The 22719-nt window shown below is 40.1% G+C and overlaps 2 protein-coding genes across 6 annotated transcripts in view; one reads left to right on the plus strand and one right to left on the minus strand.

Annotated features, from left to right (window-relative positions):
- Positions 1 to 70: 70 nt before the first annotated feature.
- homer1b (homer scaffold protein 1b) lies at positions 71 to 20823 on the minus strand. Of its 2 annotated transcripts, XM_004072627.5 has the most exons (9): positions 20052 to 20823; positions 15237 to 15393; positions 13001 to 13132; positions 10883 to 10975; positions 8861 to 9009; positions 4061 to 4217; positions 3780 to 3890; positions 3633 to 3713; positions 71 to 2347 (listed from the first exon to the last, which is right to left on the minus strand). In XM_004072627.5, the coding sequence occupies exons 1-9, from the start codon at positions 20054 to 20056 to the stop codon at positions 2156 to 2158; spliced, it is 1077 nt and encodes a 358-aa protein (XP_004072675.1). In that variant the 5' UTR covers positions 20057 to 20823; the 3' UTR covers positions 71 to 2155. The 2 variants fall into 2 exon arrangements, with proteins under 2 accessions (XP_004072675.1, XP_011477541.1); XM_011479239.4 differs by lacking the exon at positions 20052 to 20823 and having other exon boundaries at positions 15237 to 15715.
- tent2 (terminal nucleotidyltransferase 2) overlaps positions 16248 to 22719 on the plus strand; it is a 14675-nt gene continuing 8203 nt past the window's right edge. For 2 of the 4 annotated variants that reach the window (XM_078952282.1, XM_020705978.3), the window contains exons 1-2: positions 21869 to 22163; positions 22236 to 22387. In XM_078952282.1, the coding sequence (XP_078808408.1) occupies positions 22281 to 22387 (107 nt within the window). In that variant the 5' untranslated portion in view covers positions 21869 to 22163; positions 22236 to 22280. Of the gene's footprint in view, positions 16432 to 21868; positions 22164 to 22235; positions 22388 to 22719 lie in introns of those variants that run through there. The other 2 variants (XM_020705979.3, XM_078952283.1) reach the window with 2 other exon arrangements.

A 22719-nucleotide genomic window follows, 5' to 3' on the forward strand; every position in this document is an offset into this window, starting at 1 on the left:
TTCTTTTCAACAAAATAAAAAAAATAGAATTTTCTCCATCAACAGACACACTAACAGATACTAACATCTCTGTTTTGGGGGGCAAATTCTTTCATTTGCAGACATAAATCTCACCAGTTTACAATCACAGCTCACCTGAGGTACCCCTTTAATATTATCAGTTCAAAATTACTTAAATAATCAAAAATATTGCCAGTCCTCTCATACGTCTAAATACAACAGTAATAATAATAATACCTACATTGAAATACTATAAGTTACAAAACAGGAGAATGAAAAGCTTTTTATCCACTACTGTACAAAGGCATTCATTAACAACAGCATTAATATGAAGGGACTGCATCTCTGGATGGAAGAAAGTCACACCCCTCCTTTAGTCTTATTCCGGTGTATTAACCTGTGGAACTAATTACAGAAATCAATTCAGGTACATGACTTTTTTTTTTTTTTTTTGCACTAGTGCTAAATGCAGTTCTATTAGTCTATGACTAAGTTATACCAGTGTAATAACATAGTGCAAACTGGGCGCTCAGTTAAAATATGAGATCAGCAGCACCTCATGAGGATAAATATTTATATATTTTTCATTTTAAAAGAAGCTGAAAGCTGTTTTTATACATGTGTAATTTGGTACAAAACATATAATGCTAAGCGTTCACATGGAGTGCTTTTGTTTGATTGTTTTTTTTTTTAATATACAGAAGAGGATTTGAGAGTGTACCCACGCACAGTTAATACACAGCAATAAGCCACTGCAGGGTGTCACTGCATTCAACCCATCCATTCATTTACAATGCCAGCATGAGTATAAAGTTGTCAAATACAGTTGGAATAATCCGTAGTATGTCCAGTGGAAAATAAATAATAATAAAGAAAGTAAAACAGAAAGAAAAGTACAGTTCTGAATTCACCTGTAAGGAGTGAAAATCTGGCCAGTTTCACTGAGGGTCCAGATTTAAGAACATGGAGATGACGCTCTGTAAGCCCTTCTGGATGCACTACTCTGACCACACAGGGCTGCCACACAGTTTAGCGGTCAACAGCAGTACACTTTCTGTGAGACGGCGGGGGGGAACGGACGGGCAGACGGGAGGGAGGGAGGGATCAGCCTAATTTGTGTTTGTCCTTTCCACTGAGTATGTTACCTGAAACTGTTACACGGAGCCTGTCTGGTATTGCTCAGTGTGTGTTATCTACAAACGTGCCCCCTCATGTGCTTTCAGGACACACACTACGTCACACCTTGTCAGAACACATTGCCACACTGAGTTTGGCAGGAAGACAGCTCACTTGTCTGTGGCGGTGGAAGCAGTTTGGATGTTAAAAAAAAAACCTTAATTTCAATCAGATTAATTTGGACGGGAAAAAGGACAATAGGAGAGTCAAAAGTCGTTCATCATATCGGAGTTTTAATAGAGGTAGTGATTTAGAGAAACCTTTATTTTCACTGGGGGGCTGACTTTACTTCCCAGCAGGGAGTCAAACTGGGGGGCAACCGTGATGCCACTTGTAGCCAAAACGGTACTAGGAGCTGATTTTAAAATATTCAGTTGTGAATTACATTCTTGTGGCACAACGAGTAAGTGTGTGTGTTCTTCAAATCTTCTCTGTACACAACGTTACTTTGGATCAAAGCAAGAGGACAACATTTTCAGGAGATTTGGCAGCTTTGGCACAGTTCTCTGAGTCTTAACAACAATGATCTCCACTTGTCTTTCAACGTACCCCCTGAGGGGCGTTTGTGGGTTTGATGTAGCTGTGAGCTGTGCTGCAGCTCTCCTGGTCAAACGATAGATGGCACTGAGGCACAGGTCTCAAGCGTGTGGGTGTGATTGGACTGGATGGGGGGGCAGTTGCAGTATGTCACAGCAGACAAATGTACCACCGGATCAACCAGGCTGACCGAGCCAATCAGAAGGCGAGCTGAGGTAGTCCCTGCGTCATTTTGAACTGCAGGATTGTTTGCAGTTGGTAGAAACTCAGAGCCTGCAAGGTTAGAACAGGAGATCAGCTGCCCTTTGTCAGTAACGTATAAGTGTGGGCAGTGCAGTTTGTCATTTTTCATAAGTAGGGAGGAGGGTATGGTGCCGGTACGTTTGGGCTTTTAAGTAAATTATAATATGGCTCTGGCTGTGAAAGTTAGGGATGTTTGTCTTTAGCTGGCCTCCTCTATGAGCCGGGCCAAGGTGTCTCTGAGCTCCGTCAGCTCAAAGATCTTCCCGTCAAGCAGCTCCAGCAGTGTTCGCAGGCTCTTTCTGAAATTCTCCTGCTCTTCCTGGTTCTCCTCCAGCCTCTGCTCGGCTCCGGCCAGCTGCTCCTCCAGCACCCGGCTGCGCAGCTCCGTCTCCTGCAGACAGTTACATAAAGCTGTTCATCCAAACACAGGGGGTTTGCCCTGATCCTTTTGCAGGTACTGTATTGTACAAATCACATTTTTTTGCATAGTTTGGCCAGGGGTGCGACTCATACTCAGGAGCCTCTTATATATATATGATATAAAAATATATATATATATTGGCTCACGTATTGCTTTTTCCCCCACTAATAACCGGTTGCTCTTTAGCGGTTGTTTCCTGTTAACAACCACTACAGGGCACTGCATGTGTGTGTACCAGCATTTGCCACCGAAAGCAACGCAGAAGAAGAAACACTGCCCAAAACAAACATGGAGGACAATCTCATCGTTCAACTCCTGAACTTAATGATATTTTTCTGTTTGCATTAAGACTCAAAATAAATAAATCTGAATATCTCAACATCATCCACGTCTTCCAAGCATTGTAAATGAGATATACAGTCAATGCTTCCAAAACAATAGCTTCTCCCACACGCAACAGGGGTGTCAAGCTTGTAACTGCATTTTTGGACAAGCATTGAGCACAGAACTTGATGTGCGTCGAAAAAGAGGCTCCAGATAGAAATTTGACGCGTGAATTGCATTCGGTGTGAACGCAGCATTACGCAGAGCTTGGCAGGTTTGTTCAGAACTATTGAAATAAAAGTGCAACTTATTCTCCAGAACGATTTGAATTTGTTTTTTTCTTCTTTACTATGCTGATTTTGGGCTCCTTTGACAGATCGTCGATGTCGACTTAAGAGTTATTTCCACTAGGCTGTCTGCAGTGTGTCTCCTTTGCGTTAACACAAAAAAAGACAACATTCATCAGAATGTGTACATCGCTTCCATCATGTCTGTGATCCACGTCCAGCCCTCCGCAACGCAACCCAAGCTTTACGCAGGAGTTCCATTTCCAGTCCGCTTACGCGTCAATTTCAAGGTAAAAAGCCAGAGAAAACGGAAACAGGTCCAGGTTTCATGATAAAAAATTCCGTTGTATTTTCAAAAAGGGCAAACCACTCCACCAGGATCCAGGGGGTAGGGGTGATGGGCTGGAGACGCAACAGGGTCAATGTAAATTAACTGACAGTCGTGAGATGGACTCCTCACGCAAAACAATGGAAACGAACCAGAGATGGACCAGTGTAAATCCGGGGTTATACCCCGAAGCAACTTGAATATGGTTTTTTCATCTTTATTGTGCCTTTTTTACTTGGCTCCTGCGACTAGCACTCTGATGCAACATATACTCCGATGCGACTTATACTCCATACGACTTAATATTGAGGCTCACCTCAAGCTTCTGAGTAAGTGTGTCTTTCTGCTCCATCAGGTCGTTCATGTTCTCCAGCTCTTCTTTCAGCTTCTCCATTTCCTGCGGGTCAAAAGCATTAAAAGACTGCAGGACAAATGCAGTTCCTATTTGGTATTCTGACCCCACCTCCTCTTTATCCCGTAGAGTGTTCTCCAGCTCCTCTATGGTTTGATTGAGTTCGGTCTTTTGGGATTTGACCACCAGGGTTTGGTTGCTCTGGCACTCTAGCTCTGTCACCTGGAAAGACAACACTTTCCTTTAAACTGTTGCATCAGGACTGTGATCACAATCTCGTTCCTGCCAACTTCAATATTTGGACCCTGAGTGAGCTCTATTTGAGCACTCGTTTGATCAAAAGTGTTTTAATCACAGATGAGTAAGAAAAAAACAAGCCCTTCCATGCTCACTCGTTTGTGTAGTCTCTCTGCCTCCTCCTGGTAGGCGGCCAGTTGCTGTTTCCACTGTTTGACGTTGGCCGTGGACTCCAGCAGAGCCGCCGTTAGCTTGGCATTGTTCCCCTTTAGCGCCTCCAGCTCAGCTTCCCAGTGTTTGGTCATGGCTGGGCTGCAGAACACAGAAATGTTCGGTACATGCTGTGAGTTTGCCAGCACTAAGTGCTCAGATTTAGTGATGAAAGCTGCAGTAGATTAATGACAGTGTATCTGTGTCAGAACCTTGGCTGCATTTTTGAGTATTTGGGCGTTTCTTTCTTATGCACGCATGAATTTGGTTGAGTTCTGTGTAAATCTTTGTGTTTCATGCAAGCTTCCTGTGAATTTTTAATTTTCTCATTTCTTTTTTAACATCCAGGAACTTGCTGCTTTCTATAATCATCCTCCTACCCCCCTCTCTAACATCCCTCTCTCTTCTTCCCTCCTTTTCTTTTCCGTCCACTCCAACAAAAAAATATTACAAATATAAGTAAGATGAATAAAGTTTAGCCTAAATTACAAAAGGGGTTAATTCAAATATACATCTAGTGTGTCAAAAGATTCATAACCCCTGATGTAACAGTAAAATATGTCCAACACAAGAGGCTTTTAGGTCTCCTCTGTTTGCTCAGCTGTTGGACAGGACAAGTAAAAAAAAATGCATTATTATAAGGACCTGAGACAGTAGTTTGTCATTTTTCCTTCCATTTTCCACGCTCATTGTTCTTTTCTAACATAGCGTTAGAATGTAAATGTATTAGTTTTAAGACGTATGAAGCTGTGTTTTTGTTTTGCTTATTTTCAGCCCTAATTCATCTTTTAAGTTCATAGTTAATCTTTTAGAAGGTTGCACATCATGTCTTTTAAACGTGTTCACTGCATGTTGTCGTTTTGGACTGAGATTACTGTCCATTCCCTCTGATGTTGGCAGGAGAATGCATTAAAATATGTGAAATAAACATATTTTTGAAAATGAGTTTCAGGCCTACATCTTTCACAGAGTCATGCAAACACACACAAGCCGAGATATAAGAATGAAAGAAAACACTTAGTTTATGTTACGTCCACTCACTGACACTCACACTCTCATACAGCCTGTTGTGTACTGTCACACACTGCAGCAGAACTCCACTGTGCTGCAACTTTGAGTCTGTGAAGAGCGATAATTCACGCTGAACTCTCACGGCACCTTCAGTTCTTACACAACTGCCGCCCCCTCTGCGAGTGTAAGTGTGTCTGCATGTATGACGCATAGGAGCAAGACGACACTTCATCCTACACATGCACGTATCTGACACACCACCACACACACTCACACACAGACAGAGCAGCGCTGTCACCACGGCATGCCGCTCCGCCAATGTATAAACCCCACACAGCAGCTCGGAGCGGCAGAGTGCAGGCAAGATGTCAGGATGTGAAGATGGAGACAGACGGAGGAGGACGGAGGAGAGCGGAGGAGAGCGACGGAGGGAGAGTTAAATGAACGCCGTTTTGACACTGGTGTTTGTCTTTTTTGGTGAGTCTGGCTGAAAGGTTTCAGGAGCTGAATGACAGTCTGGGCAGCAGAGACAAAAGCGCACTGTGGGTAAGTTTGTTGCTAAATTACTTTCAGAATTTGAAATGTCAATTTTTGCCATTATATGTTGTTATGAGAATTTTTTGCTTTTTGTGAACAATTGCCGTACATTGATTTGGAATTTTTTGCTTTACTTTTGAAAGATAGAAATATTTTAGGACTAATTATTTGGACAAAAGAAGCTAACACTTGTCTGTTTGTGTCAAAAATGGTCATTGAAAAGCAGGTTTTAATTTTAAACGGCAACCGATTAATATTTTATGTTGTTTTTAATGTTCTTTTAACTTTTATTAATTGAATTTTGGAATGCTTTTACAGTTGGAGACCTAACTTGTACTTGATGTCAATATTATAAGTCTTGAATAAAACATGAACAGCTTCTTGTGTGTTTTATTACTTCAAAATGTCCAACGTAATTTCTCAGTAAAACCATCAAGTATGAACTCATGAAACACACATAGCGCGCCTGATGTCCTGATCGGGGTTTGTTGTCAGGTAGGTTTTTGCTCCTCACACAGCCCTTCAAGAACTAGAGAGGCACAGCAGTTGCCATGGCAGCACCATAGGAGAAGAGGAAAAAAACATCCCCCTTAACACAAGCCTACCAGAAACACACAGCCTGACGCCTACGTTCATCAACACCAAACCACCACATCCAACGCAGGAAGTCCCAACAAAAAGGTCTTACAGTCCTCCAACAACCGTCCGGCATGAATCCAGTCAAGATCTGCCAAACACACACAAACTAAATCCTGCCTCCTCTTTGCTCCTCATCCGAGCGCTGCACCCACACACACCTGCCTACACAGCCCTGCTGAGCAGCGCCATGCTTTATATTCAGAGGAGACGAGCCATCATGCAGTCAGGAAGACGCACCAAATTCACTGCGGGAGTTTGGTGTGGTAAGACACCTGTGTTTGCAGGTGGATGCTGTCTGTGTTCAAATTATTCAGAATCCCCACAGAAAAGCATACAAATTACAAAATTACACTGCCAAGATTTTATTAGTTCTTTTCGGGGAATAATCACATGCTTACACAACAAGGGATAAAATGCAGAACAATTTTAACTGTGGAAACTAGAAGAGTCGATCAAAGTGAGTCATAGTGGCTCAATAGGAGGGAAACAATAGTAATATGGTTGGTCCTTGGATCTAAGATCTTTAAATTGGCCTCTGAGAAAATGTGAAATTGGGGGTTGCTTGTTACGTCCACACTTGCCACGGCGAGCGCGCAGAGTCAACCCTGTCTCCCACGCATGCATTATAATAGACAGATCTGCAGCAGGGCTGCAGTAGGCAGTGGGTGTCCTCACACTGCTCTCACTGCCAAATCTTTTCAGCTGTGGACAGTTCTTCGCGTAGTGGAAGGAATTTCACTTTTCTACAATATCACAGACTGCTCTTCCAGATCTCCAAATGTTTACACTTAAAACCAAAAAGCTTCTCTTTTGGGAATCCAGAAAAAGAGTGACAATACAATAAGTCATGGATTGACATCTTTAATTAAATCAAAGCCATAGAAATGATAAAAGTGCCACCAGTTACAGAAATTTTACAAATAAAGAAAAAAGAAATCCTGTACGTGACTCCTAAACATCATTTTTCACTTCATTTAACGCAATAAAAGTGTCCTGATGGTGGATGTTAAGGTATCAATGACTCATGTAGAGGCTTCATACAATCCACACACTCCGAGTGTCTGTCTTCCTCTATCTGTGCCTCCCACTACCCACTTTATGTTATGTAAGTCTTACGTAATTACTTCATTAACACCTTTTGGGCGACAGAAAGACAGCACCTTATCAGCCATCATGAACAAATTTCACATTTGTTGACCTCTTTATTTTCCACAAACGAATGTTTTATGGATCTGCATTCTGGGTCACACGAAACATTTCAGGGTCAATTTCTAAACTAAACACAAACAGCAACATATATACAAAAGCTGGGGTGCATGCACAGAGGTGACATCAACACCTACTCAGTCAATTTGCATTTCTATTAATGTACTGCTGTACATTTAATGTTCCTGACAGAACATGCTGAGACTGAAAAAATGAACTACTGAAAAAGTTCATCTGTCTGACTTCACTTTGTCACTTTGACAGTTTGAGCAATTTACTGGGTATTCCAGAGAGAAATTCGCGATCACATATTTCCTTGCATTCAAGCTTCCTGGTGTTTTATTGCGTTCATTTTCATTTAAAGACCCACTCCAATGAAAATTGTGTTTTAACATGTTCTTGTAGCATTTTTCTCATGGTGGAGGACATGTATAAAAAAGTATTATGACTGAAATTGCATTTCTGAGTATTTCTTTATTCAAATCATTGTTAATCAGAAGGAGTAAAAGCTTGTAACCTCAGACCTACAAGGGCATGCCACAAGCTCCCTGCTCTGCTCCATTCTGATGCATTTGCTGTAGACAAATAGATCCATGTACGTCTTCGTTTTCCTCGCCTGAGCTGGCATTTGGCTCTAAACTGTACGGCTGGATGGCCACAATATTGCTCAACATTTCTGTTGCAGTGGTGATATTAGCTTGGGGTTGTGAGGGGCTGTAAGCTAGCAGGAGAGTGTAAACAAAGGGATAATGGGAAATAGAGGCAGACCTATTTCGTGTCAACACTCCCGTCTGCAACTCAGAGATGAATTTCTAATGAACCACTGCCGCTTTACAAAAACCACGACCAAGAAAACAACACTTTCCTTGATTTTACCCACAAACTCCATTGTTAAAAGACCACTGGGAATTCTACAATAGATCAAAAGATGATCGGAGTGGAACTTTAAGGAATTAGTGACTAACCAGGCAGTGCATCGGGTTTTGTAAGGAGCACCATACTTGTTGCTGTAATGCAACCAGGAACAACTTTTTGTGAATAAAAGTTTGCACCTGATTGTTTATTTCATTTTTAGACTGCTAAGTTATTATTTTGTAGTCTTTGTGTCGCAGTTGTCAAGACTTCATTATTAGATAGAGCAGACCCGACATGTCTTAAGTTGCTCCCTAGGGAAGAAACACACGAAAGAGCAGCTGTGAATGGAAAGGTTTTACTGCCATGCTGACATGTAACAAATTAAAAAGGGGTGCATAAAAAAGATGGATCTATTTGTGTGTAATGTTCAAAATACAACATCAGTGCCACAGGAACTTTAGGAGCGGGAGCACACAGTATCACATTGCGGGGTGTACCTGTGTGCAAATGCCAGCGCATTCTGGGTTGGCTCTGGACGGGAGTCTGAGTTTGGAGTCGTGTCGCACAGCTCATCTGTGCCGTTGATATTTTCCATGGGTGGAGTCACGGGGGTCAGAGGCGAGGCGAGCTCCCCAGCTGGAGACTCCTTCAAAGAAAACAAAGCTCACTGTGACTTCCAGCCAAGCCAACCAAAAAGAGAAAAACCCTTCATTTCAGATCATTATTATTGGCCGTCAAGATTTAATGAAAAACTAGACAGTAGGCCTGCATAATCATTTGAAAACTTAGCGTTATCGCAATATCAAGCAGTGCAATACGCTTATGGCAAATGTGGGCGAAAATTGCGATAAATGGTAACCTTAAACGTGTTAAAACAATCTTGTGGCAGATTGAAGTAATTAACCAATCAAATAAATCCCTTTATACATTTGACCAATCAGATGGACCCGTTTATGTTGGTCAACAACGTAAACAGTAGTTGTTCACCTCTCATGTAGATGAGAGTCATTTGGAGTATAATTTAAGTTATGTTGATTCTTATTTAAATTAGACTGTTACAGTGAAATGGAAATTATGTATTTAGATCTTTTGCTATTTGTTCATGTATCGCAAGTTATATCATCTTTGAAATATTGATAAAAAATATCACAAATCGCGAAATTTCCTTATATCGTGCAGCCCTACTAGACAGAGACAATTAAAACACCACAGATTTCTCACTAAGTCCTCTTTATGTCCTTTTTTTTTAAACCTCCAGACTTTTTGGGCAAAGCTTCTGGGTTTATAACTCTCAGTGATGTGACCGCTCGAGTTTGATTTATTCATATACAAATCATGTTAAACATTTTTAATATCACCATTAGGTCCATTTTGCAATTTTTTCTTTTATTAATCCCACATGAGAGCTGAGATATGATAAATGATAAAGCAGTGTGTTTGCCGACTGCGGCAGTGCAGAATGACATACTCTGACAAAGCCTGCACAGCTTCAGTGCTGCACATTCTTACATCTTGGCCAACTCGTCTACATCCCCATAGGCTGTTAAACCGTCTTTGGCATTGGAAAAAAATTACAGATGAGTTCCTATCTTCACAACCATACAACCACAGAATTATTCGAGAGACAAATAGTTTTAACTGCAGCACTCACATAAAACAAAGCTATTAAGACTCTGGGCTTGAGCACAATGCAGACAAAAAATGAGGCTCTCTCCAAGCTTATAATGGGCAGGAAGGAGGGGAAGTACAGAGGAGATTATAGCAAGTTTTAACATTTGGTTCCTATATTCATTCAAATTTTATTAATATCCATTCTCGATGCACTTCCTTAGCCTGCAGGAACCAGCATTTGAGATTTATTTGTCTAATGCGTTTATTTAGTTATTTATTTTTTGCTTCATTTGGAGAAGTGAGGAAGAGGAGGTTAGAGTGAAAGCCAGATGGTTCGTGGGTGAAGCCCTGACTGTCTGTAAATGAAGAGAGCAGACAGCTTCAGCTGAGTCCTGTAGGCTTGTGTCAGGACGCCGGGAGCCTTCACAGTTACAGCCTGTCGTGACTCTTGTCACTATATTACTGTTGCAGCCACGGCACACATGGCCTTCTCAGCTTCGTCATAGGTCTGAACTGTTCTTGATGCACTCTGACCAACTTGAATTGCATGATTTATCAAAAGCAAACACACAGCTACAAATATTCCGGTTATTTATACTGAATATCCTTTCTGAAATTTAACATTTAAAGACCAAACACAAAAGCAAAATTTGTTCTCTGATTTGTTGTGAAATATGGACATATTATTAAGCATAACCCAGGAGAATCCAGGGGGTAAAATCCAGAAAGTTTTAGTCCATTTTGTAAATAAGTAGTGAAAAGATATTTTAGGATAAACATTCAAACTTATTTATGTCAGTTAAAGATTTTCTATACCCATAGTTTGTCCTGTGACATCGTTCACTGCCACTGCACACGTCATTCAGAGGGTGGCACAGGTGGAGATAATGTAAGTGCTAAAATCTTACCTGAGAAGGAGATGTAGCCATCTCCATCTTCTCCTGACTCTTCTCCTTGGCGAGCCGCGCGGCTTCTTTATACTCTGCAAACTTCTCTGCAAACTAGACAGAGAGGAAAGCCATCAGTGCGGTAAATCCTACAGGCTTAATCTGCTCAGCAAAGCCATATAGAAGTGAAAGGGGAGATCAGTATGTAAACTGTCAGCACTGAAGGATGGAGGGAAGCTGTTGCCAATGACAACCCGCTGCTGAACTGAAGAGAATTACCCATAATACCTCCCAGCACCAATAGGTCTGCGCCGGTAACCTTTTCGTAACAAACGTCCACCCACCTTCATCCAAAAATACACAGAGCACACACAACAGGGCCATAGTGCTTTTCTCCACAAGTGCTCAGACTAAAAGTTTCTCTCCAGGTTTTTTGGGTTGAGAGCTCAGGTACATGTAGCAAACTCTAAGAGGTAAAATGAGCTCAGCTGAGTAGTTTTGAGCAAACATGCTAACACATACACAGACATGCACACATCCTTTTAAGGAGCAGTTCATCAATCATACAGCTCCTTTAGTTTACAGAGTAATTTAGCACAGATAAGGCTTCCGAAACCTGATAGGTTCGGAAATCTAATTGAAAACTTTGCAGGAGCTGGTCTTGTCTTCACCATTAGTGGAGCTGCAAAGAGTAACCCAATATCTTTTAACTTTGGTGTAATCTAATGGTTCTGCAGAGGTCCAAATGCAGTGAATCTCTTTTAAGTGCTCGAGAAGTGTTTGAAGCATGGTCATCTGAGAAGTAAAATACACTTTGTTGGAGATCCTCACATCTTGCTGGTAAGTGTGTGGTCAGCACTGTAATCTTCTTATTATTTATTTATTGAACATTTTTGACCATTTTTAATAAGCATGCTCAGAATTTGCTTTAACAATTAACATTTATAAATAACCTCAAGAACCAACATAGAAAATTTGTTCAGTTTTTTTCTTTTCAGTTTTTTTAATTTAAATTTTAAATAGTTTTTCTCCATTTTTATAATTTAATTTTTAGTCCTTTATTTTTTTGGGTGATAATTTCTGCCATCCAAAATGAACAAACTATTAAAAAATGTTTAAAATAACTTTAAAAAGCCAAAGGGAGATTTTTCTTAGGTTTTCTAGGGTGAAAAACGTTCATTTTTGAAATTTATTTGTACTTCCTATTTTGTGTAAAGCCAGTACAGTGGGTTGCTTTATTATAGATGTAATGATTTCTCCTTGTTTCTGTATTGTTACTTGACTTTGTCAAATTCAACCTAGTCAAACTAGTAACTTTTTTTGTATTTTTTTGCAAGTGTTTTTAGAGTTTTTTCCTATTTATTCATTCATTTATTTCTTAAAGTGCTAAAGAAAACTTATTTTTCATATTGATATAATTTGAAATAGGAAGACTGATCTAATATTGCATTTGAAAAAAGCTTCAACAAAAATTCAGTGCATTCACAGTTTTACAGACACCGAAACCCTTTTATATTCTTCTGTTTTTTGAATAAAAATCATTGAATAACAACTGCCTTTTTTTCGTTTGTATGAAGTTGTTCTTAACTTTTTATTTTAAATGATCACTGTGATTAAATCTGACAAGAATAGATGAAAAGACCTGAAAGCAGCAGTACATTCTTTCACCTTGGATCTACAGAGATAACAAAACTGACTTTAAGTTAGGAGTCAGGATAGGTAGATGAGAGACATGTGCACAGTGATTCGGAAGCAGAATAGCACAGTCCCATCCATAACATTGCTGAGCTTTTCATTCATGCAATAGAAAATTTGGAGTATTAAATTAGCAGTTTTTAAAAAAAGGTTTCTTTGTCGCATAAATGAAATAATCCAAAAAAATTTGCAATAATATTAGCAGAGACTATTTGATTTCTCCTAATGAAGGAAAGTGTGAGTTTATTTATAAAGGTGGGTGTAAGTGTGTGAGTTTTCATACAATTACAAGACTACATGAAGTTTTTCTGTTACTAGAAGGTGAAACTCTATCATCTCACAAATATCTGTAGCTACTTCACTCAATCTGAGAAGAAGTGAAGTAAGCCACCATGAGACGCTGGAGGCTTTGAGCGTACAGGGTTGGAGTGGATGACATGCTACCTTGGACAGGTGATGCTCGGTGGAGAATCCCAGCCCGTAGACGGTGTTTGCTCGACTGTCTGCCCACTGGCCAAACTTCTGCGAGGTTTTTGTGAAGGTCATGTTGGGACTTATGGTGCTGTTGATTATTGCCTGTAAGAAAAAACCCAGCCCATTTAGTGTGTATTACACTACCATACATCAGATGTAGGTTTTTTTGGTGTGACAATTTCTGATTGTGGTGAGCAAAACTGAACATTTCAAACTGAGGGTTTTACTGCATAAAATAATAAGCTACATTTTTAAACGTTAGACCTCTTCAGTAGACTGTTATTGGTTTTTCATGAGGAAATAATTCCATCTGCAGCCTAATATTGCCAGTAATTCAACACACAAAGGTCAGGCATTAAAATTTTACACATTTTCTGCGGTAACTGTACAAATGTACAATTGTGTTATTCAGACTGCATGTCACTGTTCTAAACATTAAAAAAAATCTACAATGAACACAATGTCACATTGAAAAACATCGGCAGATTTTCTTCATGATTTGCAAAACATTTTGAAGATGTCAGGAAGTTTCTTAGGAAACAGCACAAGCTCAAGTGATGGAATTCAAGTCCAGCTGTTACAGAAAATCATTTTTTTCTTTTCGAAGACACTTTTAATGGCTGATATCAAAAAGAAAAACAAAAGCCTTAAGCTCTTGTACGGAAAGTAGGGTTTAATTTTGTTTCATCAGCAGATTTCTTTTAAAAGAACAAAAAAAACACTAATTAATTTGCAAGTGTACGTTTAAAAGAGTGAAACAATTCATTTGCCTTTTTAAAAAATATATATTAGTGTGGAACAAACTTATGGTGGGTGTTGTGTGATGTCAGTACATGCTTCAGGAACATCAGCAGCAGTTGAGTTTGTTGCACGTTTTAGTGATCAGTTTTTTCTACCATTCTCCAGGACATGAAATGATTCCTGAATGGGTTACATAGATTAAATATTATAATCAAACTAAAATCTCAATGCTAGAACATATGTAATGCTGGAACATACGTAAAAAAAAGGAACTACTACTGTATTTTCCCAAAAGCTATTTTTTTAAACAATTCAGAAGAATTCTTCTCAAAATTCCAATAAATTGGAATTTATATAACCTAAACATGCTGTTAAGAAATGAGCATCTTTGGTTTTAATGCGCCATTTTCAAAAATGCTGTCAGGTTAAGGGTAAATTTTTAAAGGATTTTGTTTTGTTTTGTTTTTGGTTATTTGTTAAAAAAAAAACACTCATTTTTATACAGTTCACATTTTAAAAACATGTTTTTTGACAACTTATCAATCGATTGAACTATTCCAGCATTGGAGTTCTCACTGCACGAAGCTTCATAAGAGAACAAACTCATGACATGAATCTCTTTTGCTTTTTGACCAAAGCGCAGAAACACCACTCTGAGAACTGATCACATGCTAAATGTTTGGTTTAGGTGTAGCCAGGTGCTGGTAGGTGGTGCAGGCATCTACCAAAGCAGAGAATTACTGTTTAGAATAAGCATTTAGGTGTGTTGAAACCGTATTTATATGTCTATTGTTGAAACAATGCAAAAGCATTGACATTAGTGTAGAGTAATTTTATAAGGTAGTAATTTTTGAAGGAAGCACCATGGTATCCACTTATCTCATTTAATTTGACATGTTAGGTTAAAGTATTGTTTCACAAAAAAGACACATCGTGGCTCAAAATTGAAAAATTACATCCGAGCAAATCATAAAAAATGGTCTTTGGACAGGAAGGAATCAATTATCTAAAAATAGTAACACAGCATAAAAATGTGTTGACAAATAAATGTATCTTGGATCTTGAATAACCAAAAAAACTAACTGTCAAACATCAAGACGACACACTTGAGCTTATTTTGCAGTCACTAATATGCCAGAGTATATATATATAAAAATACCAAAGCTAACAGAAATGAGGTTTTGTGACACCAAGAATACAATTAAATCTACAATAAAAATGACTGAAGAGGAAAAAGAATCAGGGTGCTGCCAGACCTTGAAATGATTAAAAATGCTGCTTCAAGACAGAATTGTGCATCAACGGATTTCTGTAGATGTCAATAATTTAAAGCAAAGTTTTTTTTTTTTAAGGAACACTGTTCCCCGTCAAACCAGACAAGAACAATAAACGCGTTTTAAATCTTCTGATGCATTTAGCTCTAATGAGGCAAACCTGGTGATACGGTGCAATAGTCCTTGCTCACCTTGGTGCCATCCAAACTGATGATGCGGTAGACATTGCGCGTGCTGTCGTAGAAGTAGGAGACAGTGACGGCGTGCTTGCTTGTTGGCAGCCAGTTCTTTTTAGTGTTGGGGTCAATCTGGAAGACATGGGCTCGCGTGCTGTAGATGGGCTGCTCCCTGAAGGGCACAAAAAAGAAGTGGTGAACTTCTTTGTGCCGAAGCACCAGTGTCTCACCAAGTCCACCACCTGCAAGAAAACCCCTGTTGCCCACGGGAGAGTCAGATCGCCCTGGCAACGTTATTACCAACTCCCCATCTTGCATGATTGAAGCACAAAAAAAAAGAAGTCACTTCGAGACCACAAATACAGTCATTGTCAGCTGTGTAAGCTTTCCCATTGCAGCTTGAGCGTCCTCTTGTGCGTTTACTTTTGACCTAAACACTATCGCAATGTAGGTTGACGATGGAAACTCAGCAACTCTGCACCTCTACAAGGCAGCACCGTCTCTCTGCTCAGATATGGGAATGCCTGCAGCTCTGAATGAGGGTCACACAGGGGGACAGGGGGAGAAAGGAAGGGGTTTAGGGCTAAATATAGACAGTAAGTCATGGTTAAATACTGTAGACACACCCCACGGAGCAAACGGCTTTCTCATAAGCCGGAAAATATCACTCATAAACATTTAAAACAATTACACTAAAGGCTTAGATTTATGAATCCGCACTAAACTGTGTGTTTCTATGTAGCTCATGTGTGATGATGGAAACTCTGCTCTGGGGCCAATCTTAATGGATTAATTCTGCATTGACCTTTGTGTTACACAAACCAGTGATCAGTGATTAGGACTAGCTGATAATTTGATTTGTTTCTGGTTTCATCTTCACGTTCCATAGGTTTCTCTCCACTTTTCCCCTTCATATATTGCAGCATTGTTGGGGTTTAATGGTTAGTATCTCCAGTAGACACACACACACATGCACGCACATACGCAGACACTGAAAGTGCAGGGTGCTGAGGGAGATATTCTGGGCTGGCAGTGCTGGCAGAACACGAGATAGAGAAGTGCTTACGCCGCACTGTGGGGGTGATGTGGGACATCAAAGACTTGCTGTATAAATGAATATTAAAATTCAACAGCAGCACCCCTCCTGTGTGTGTGATTAGCCACAACTGGGGAAGAACAAGAAGCCATGAAGACATGGAGACACAGAGAGGTACGTTATGACGGGAAGAGAAGGAGAATGATGGGGTAAAACAAGTCAGAGTGAGTCTGGGATGATTAATGTCGCTCCACAAAGCTGCTTGTAGAGAGGGCTGCGTGCGAATTATCATAATCATCGACAGCAGTGTAAGTAGCGGTACAGTGAGTCATTTTAACTCTCTTAGCACAAACATGGCCTGTCCTGACAATCCATGCGCTGGACGCTTTCTAACTTGGCGGTTTCTCTGGGCTGTTCAGCTAAAATTCTGCTCTTCTTGTTGCTTCGTCTGCTGTGTGCACTCAAAACAAAAATGTTCTTGAGCTTTTATTTTACATGAATGCCTGTGCCAAAGAGCTTTGTTCCAAAAAAACACCCACCAGTGAAAGAAAAGCAAAGCTTAATCTGAGAACACAGTTTGGAGGAGTTAAAATTGAGTTAAAATGGCTGTAATCAAATCTGAAAAAGGCTCCTAATGTTAAGTGTAACTTACCTCCTTCAAAAAAAGGCTTATTGTTGAATATCTACATTTAATTCTGGACTGACCCAAGATCCTTCACAGTTTTTAGTAACTAAACTGCACAGAAATTACACCAACAATCTGCTGACTCCCTTTAAAAAATGATTTCAGGAAACAGAAATAACTGGATAAGAAGTAAAAGAAAAGTCAGCAAGTAGTTTAACTGAGAAAAGAGTGAGGGAAACAGGATGGGGAGGTGCCAGCACGATGCAGGTGAAGGAAGATGAGTAATACAACAGAGAGGGAAAGCTATAAAGAAAGAAGAAGAAGCTTAGGAGCAAGAGTGATGAAGTGAAGGAAGAAAAGAGCTGAGGAAAGTGTGGAGGAGGTGATAAATGTGGGAGAAGTTGAAGCGCTGATGAATCCACCCATCTTCTGGGAGGAAAACGTCGAAGGGAGTCGGATGCTCCGACCTGCATCAGTGTGCTACAGGCAATTATAAGACGTATGGCAAAGTGCTCCTTCAGTCTGACGAACACAACAGGGATCTTTTAGGAAAACCGAAGGGAAGTCTTTTTCAGCAACACAGGGAATATGTTGTTGATTTTTAGGTAAAATGATAATAATAGTATCATTCATTATTGTTTTTGTTATTTTTCCCTCCCCTAAGGCGCCAATAAGACCATATGATTATATGTAAACATTGAGGTGGATGGTGCCTGCTTCAGTTCCTTTAAGCAGTTTAAAGTGTTTTTATTCTAATTCTGATTGATCTTGACTGTTAATTTCACAATTTTTTTTGTCCAAATAAAGAACAAATTGTTCTTGAAGAGGCCCCTTTTAGGAGAGGACTTCTGATGGGCTTTTGAAAACGTACCATGTTACATACCGGGGTAACTTAAGACTTTTAAACGGTTGCAACTTTATTTAAAAACAATAATAAAAAATTATTATTAAAAAAAATTATTTACAAAGAAATAACTAAAAATGTGGATGTAAATGTGTCTCTGACTTGTAGGTAATTATCTGGTTCTATAACTGAATACATAAAAAGATTGGAACCAGGTTTGGGAAACCCTGGAAAAGAGGTTTGTTTTTTTTGTAGGTGATGGAAATTTCCATCTTATTCCTGTAAATGAAGGCTTATTTACAGAAAAAACAATAGAGAGAACCAATGTCACTGGGCAAAAAGCTCTAGTGTTTGCCATTAGCAGGTGATTTTTCATCCTGGCTTAAACAGCAGATGTGGAGTTATCAGTTCAGTCGACATGAATGCTGTTTGATGCTTTAGAGAAAGAAGCTAAGAGAAATCCATAGGAAAACATACCAGAGCCACACAAAAAGGTCCCAGCTGATAACAAGGCTGACCTTTTCAGTGAAGAGACTGCTGTTTAGCTATGACACAAACACAGACGTAGGAACGGCTAAAGGTGCTGCCTATAGTTCCTCTTGTGCTTCTGGGATTTGATGCCCAGATGTGAACGCAGTGCAGAGTTGAAGTACAGCCTGCACAGGCGCCCTCTTTTTTACTTCAGAGGGCTCTGTTCTATTTTCAACTCCAGTGTTTCCCCTTCATCTGCACAGCTGGGCTTCTTTTTTTGCAAAGACCAAAAGGGGATGCAGACATGTAATAAAACTGTCTTTCTCCTGAGATCTCCTTTTCTCCTTCGGTTTCTTCCATTTGCTTCCCTCTCTCACCTGCTCTCATTTCCAAAGATTTCCATTAACTCCACCATGAAGATCATGAAACAGGTTTTATTCAAAGTAGAGAGAAGTCAATACAGAGATAGTCTGTGCCGGGAATTGTTGGCTGACTGGAGTTGCATTTGCACACGCTTAATTGAGAAAAGAGGAGGCGGGCAAGAAAGAAACTGAATTCAACTGTGTACGGACTGCATTTGCAAGAGGATGTAGAAACCGAGGGTGTGTTGATAGGCATCTTGGTCCTGTCCAACACCACAGTTATCCTCTGTGGCATTAAAATTAGAGCTGCAACAGCCTTGGCATTGAGCCAAAAGGCCGAAAGTGAAGCATGACTCCATCTGCCTGAACTGGTACAGCCAGACAAGCATCCAGGGGACCCATTTGCACCAATCTCACCCGCACATTTTTCGACATCATCACACACACTGGTAGCAGCGAAGGACACTGAAGCAAAGTTTAGAAAAATTCCACAGTGGGTCAATTGAGTCATTGAGTTTGTTGCATAACAGTAACTTAGTCACCCATATGGCAGAGCCTGGTGGAGCGCTGATGCTGAGTCGGATGAGTGAACAGTGGGCTGCCCACATTGAAGCAGGACAGAGTGGGTGGCTGGGCAGCCTCCAGTGTATCGTAAAGAGTTCAAGCGGGAGTTTTGGCTGATGCCCTGAAATCACACCAAGCTCATGCCATATTGTTAACCTCCCACTGGGTAATTAATCACAACGAACTGCAGGGGACAGCCGTTAATGAACGGCTGGGTTGGTGGAAGACACGGAATGCTGAGCTCAGGGACAGGGAACATGCAGATGAGTGCATGAAGCTTGTGGGTGATGACACTTGGGGTAACTGTGGTTCAGGATGTGAAAAGGTAGCATTCACTATATGCTGCCACAGAGACAGAGAGCTGCCTGGATTGAGCTCAGAAGCGTTCCTCACATTCCTTCAGTCCTTACTTTATATGAACATTGGAGCAGGAGAACGAAGAGCAATTGGAAAAATGATGCTGCTGTGGGAGTTACATAATATATCCGAGCAGCAGCTAAAACTGTGCTGCAGTTTTCTTAGTGTTATATGGAAAAATAATGAAACCAAACAGCATAAACTTTTTCAAAAACATTTCAAAAACAGTTTTCATCCCAAAAGTTGGATGAACTTCTGCACCTTCATTTTTGATAGAAATATCAAAAATATGGGGCCATATTTGTGCTATTTCTTTCTGTCCATGCAACCTATATGAAGAAAAGAAGATTGAAAATAAAAAATCATTTGTCTCATTGGGAATTAGTAGTTTTGTTTCACGTCACGTAGAGGCCTTGAGGTGACACCACACTTCAGACAATCTGTTCATAGAAGCTTTAAAATACTTCAGATTAATCCATTTAACGCACAGATTCAGCATTGATTTTCCACAACCAAGAGAGAAAACGCAGTGAAGGCAACTCGGTCATGATAGACAATGTTGAACACTTACCCCATTGTTGTGGTTGTTGGACTGAAAGGTGACACCTGACAACAGATCCGCGTTTATTTTTGCTTTGCAATAAAGACCGGATCGTCGCGGTTGACTGCTGCGCGTGAAGGTTTGTCGCTCTACAGCAGAAGCCCCAGCGTATCACAGGCGGTGCGTCTGCAGGAATTTGTGGAGAAGCGCTCCATTCCAGCTCGTCTGTCACCGCATGAATTCACGGATCCGTGGCGTTCTGCACATGGCACTGCGATCGAGTCTTCTCCTCCTCCTCCTCCTCTTCTGGCGTGTGGCGAAGGAGCGGCGGAGGTGCGGTTGATGGGAGTCCAGCAGACAGACGCCCTGCTGCTGCTGTCGCTTAAATTCCAGATTTTCGCTGGTTGGGTGGAGGAGCCCTGCTGCCTGAACTGGGAAAGACAACCCTCATTTAGTGGGAAGATAACGCGCAGCATCACTGTCCACGTCTTTCCCTCTCTCCCTCTTAGCCTATTATAGTAGGCTTACAGGCTACACCCCCAGTCTGCAGCCTCTGCACAAACTCCTCGTTTCCTAACAAAGTGCTCTTTTGTGGTTCTGCAACACAAATTAACGCAATTTTCGTGACACCCCCTCCCCTCCTGCAGCAGCAGTCAGATGTTTAATGCCATCCTGCAGTGTTTGGGGAACGGATTGAATCCTCATCCCCCAACGTTCGTACCCCAACCCCACCAAATCCCCCACATCTGGAGGACGCGTTCGCCTGCCACCTACTCAGTTCATGAGCTGCCCACGTGACAGTGTCGTCCTCCGCAGTGACGTCACTCAGTGCTCAGGGGGCCGCTGGATGCGTTTGTCGTTGAAAAAGATAACTTTTGTTTATTATTTTTGCCAAACCAGCCCTGGCGCAGCAGCAGACAACCACTAACATGTCAAATAAACGGCCAGTTCATTTTTCAACGCGTCACTATGAATATTGATAGTAACAAACACTAAAAAACACTTGTTTTTCAAGCCACTTTCTGCCTCTGTGATTTAAAATCCAATTTCTTCCCCAAGTTGCGTTTGTGGTAAATCGTTATTCTGAGTTTTTTTTAAGTCTTTATTTTATGGACAAAGCCTGCTGGCAGCCAGTGAATGAAAGATGAACTGATTGTAGCCATAGAGTTTTTACGGAGCTAATCTGATCAGTTATTCAAATATAAAACATTTTCATTGTCCTCCAAGATATTATCCTAAACAAATACTTCTCACACACAAAGTGCCGAATGTGTTAACAGTCAATTAAACCAGAGTTAGTTTTTTTTTTTAAATTCCCCTGCAATGGCCTTAAAGTTGCAAACAATATCTTAGAGGCATGCTTGGGAAAATGTGCTATTATTTATGATATTATTTATCATTAATGACTCAATTTTCCATTCCAACTAAACTTATATAATTAACCTAATCATTATTTTGGATAAATACTTTATAGATAAGAGAAAATGGTTAGGAAATGTCCCCTTATTAAATAATTTTAAAGAAACATATTTTAAAATGTATCTATAGAAAATTAAAGAAAATAGTATATAACCAGAAGTCATTACAAACAGAGTACGTAAATTGTTCAAATATATTACAAACTTATATATTCTCTTATTTGTATTCAAATTGTTTGAGGAAAATGTTCTGACATGTTTGTATGTAAAACTAGAACATAACTGTACCGTAGGCCTGCCTGAATTTTGTACAAAAAATGTTCATAAAAATAAAACCTGGGCTTTTATCTATTAAATATTATATGTGTACACTAAACGTGAAAATATTTTTAGCAGAAATATTTAAAGATTTGTGTTGATTGCCCCTTTAATGATTAGAAGCACGCGGTCACTTTAAGTGGGGTGCATTACGTCATAAAACTAACGCGGAAGTCCACGCGGAGGGATCTGCTAGAGTTTTGTTTTTGTTGACACTGGCGTTTATAACAGTGTTTGTTTTATGCAGAATTAAAATAACACCATCTAATTTTAGTGGTACGTTTCTTATAGTGTCACTCTTGTTTAAAAGGATTAAACTGGACCGTTTTTCTTCTTTTTTTATTGAATGACTAGCTAGGCAGCTCGCATTAAGTAACCGTTAGCTTGCTGCACTTTCCGGTTACAGGTGAGTTTCGCTTTCCTCTGAAAGCTTGGCTGTAAACCTGAACCAGTTGCAAGTCTGAGTTTTATGCTTTAGGAACTTTATTGAAACTGATGCTGGAGCCTCCTGAAGCGCGCCGCCATGTTTCACAGAAACGGGGCACCGTCACACAGAAACGGTCCTTATCCCCCAACGCAGGTCTCTGTTACGTATAATCACAATCCTCAGCGCATCGAAGGCGCTAATAGGTGAGTAAACCGCAGCTGTGGCGACAATATTTTTAACTAACCCAGATATTCCCGTAAATTTACAGCTTCTATTTCTTTTTAGAATATCTTCAAATGTGTGTTTTTTTACTTTCCACATCTCACTTTTTTAAAATGAAAGATCCAAATATTCGAATTAATTGTCTGACAAAATAGAAGAAGGAAAAAAAACAGCAAAAAATAGTTCTTGGCAGAGAAGACGAGGCCTTCCTGTACCACACAACAAAATCTCACCAAGTATTTTTGTCTAGTTTTTAGTTTACATATCGTATTACACTTAATACAGGACAAAACTAACAAAACAAAAACTTTTC

This window comes from Oryzias latipes, chromosome 9 (genome assembly GCF_053564925.1).
Source record: "Oryzias latipes strain Hd-rR chromosome 9, Olatipes_Hd-rR_3.1".
Lineage (NCBI taxonomy): Eukaryota > Metazoa > Chordata > Actinopteri > Beloniformes > Adrianichthyidae > Oryzias > Oryzias latipes.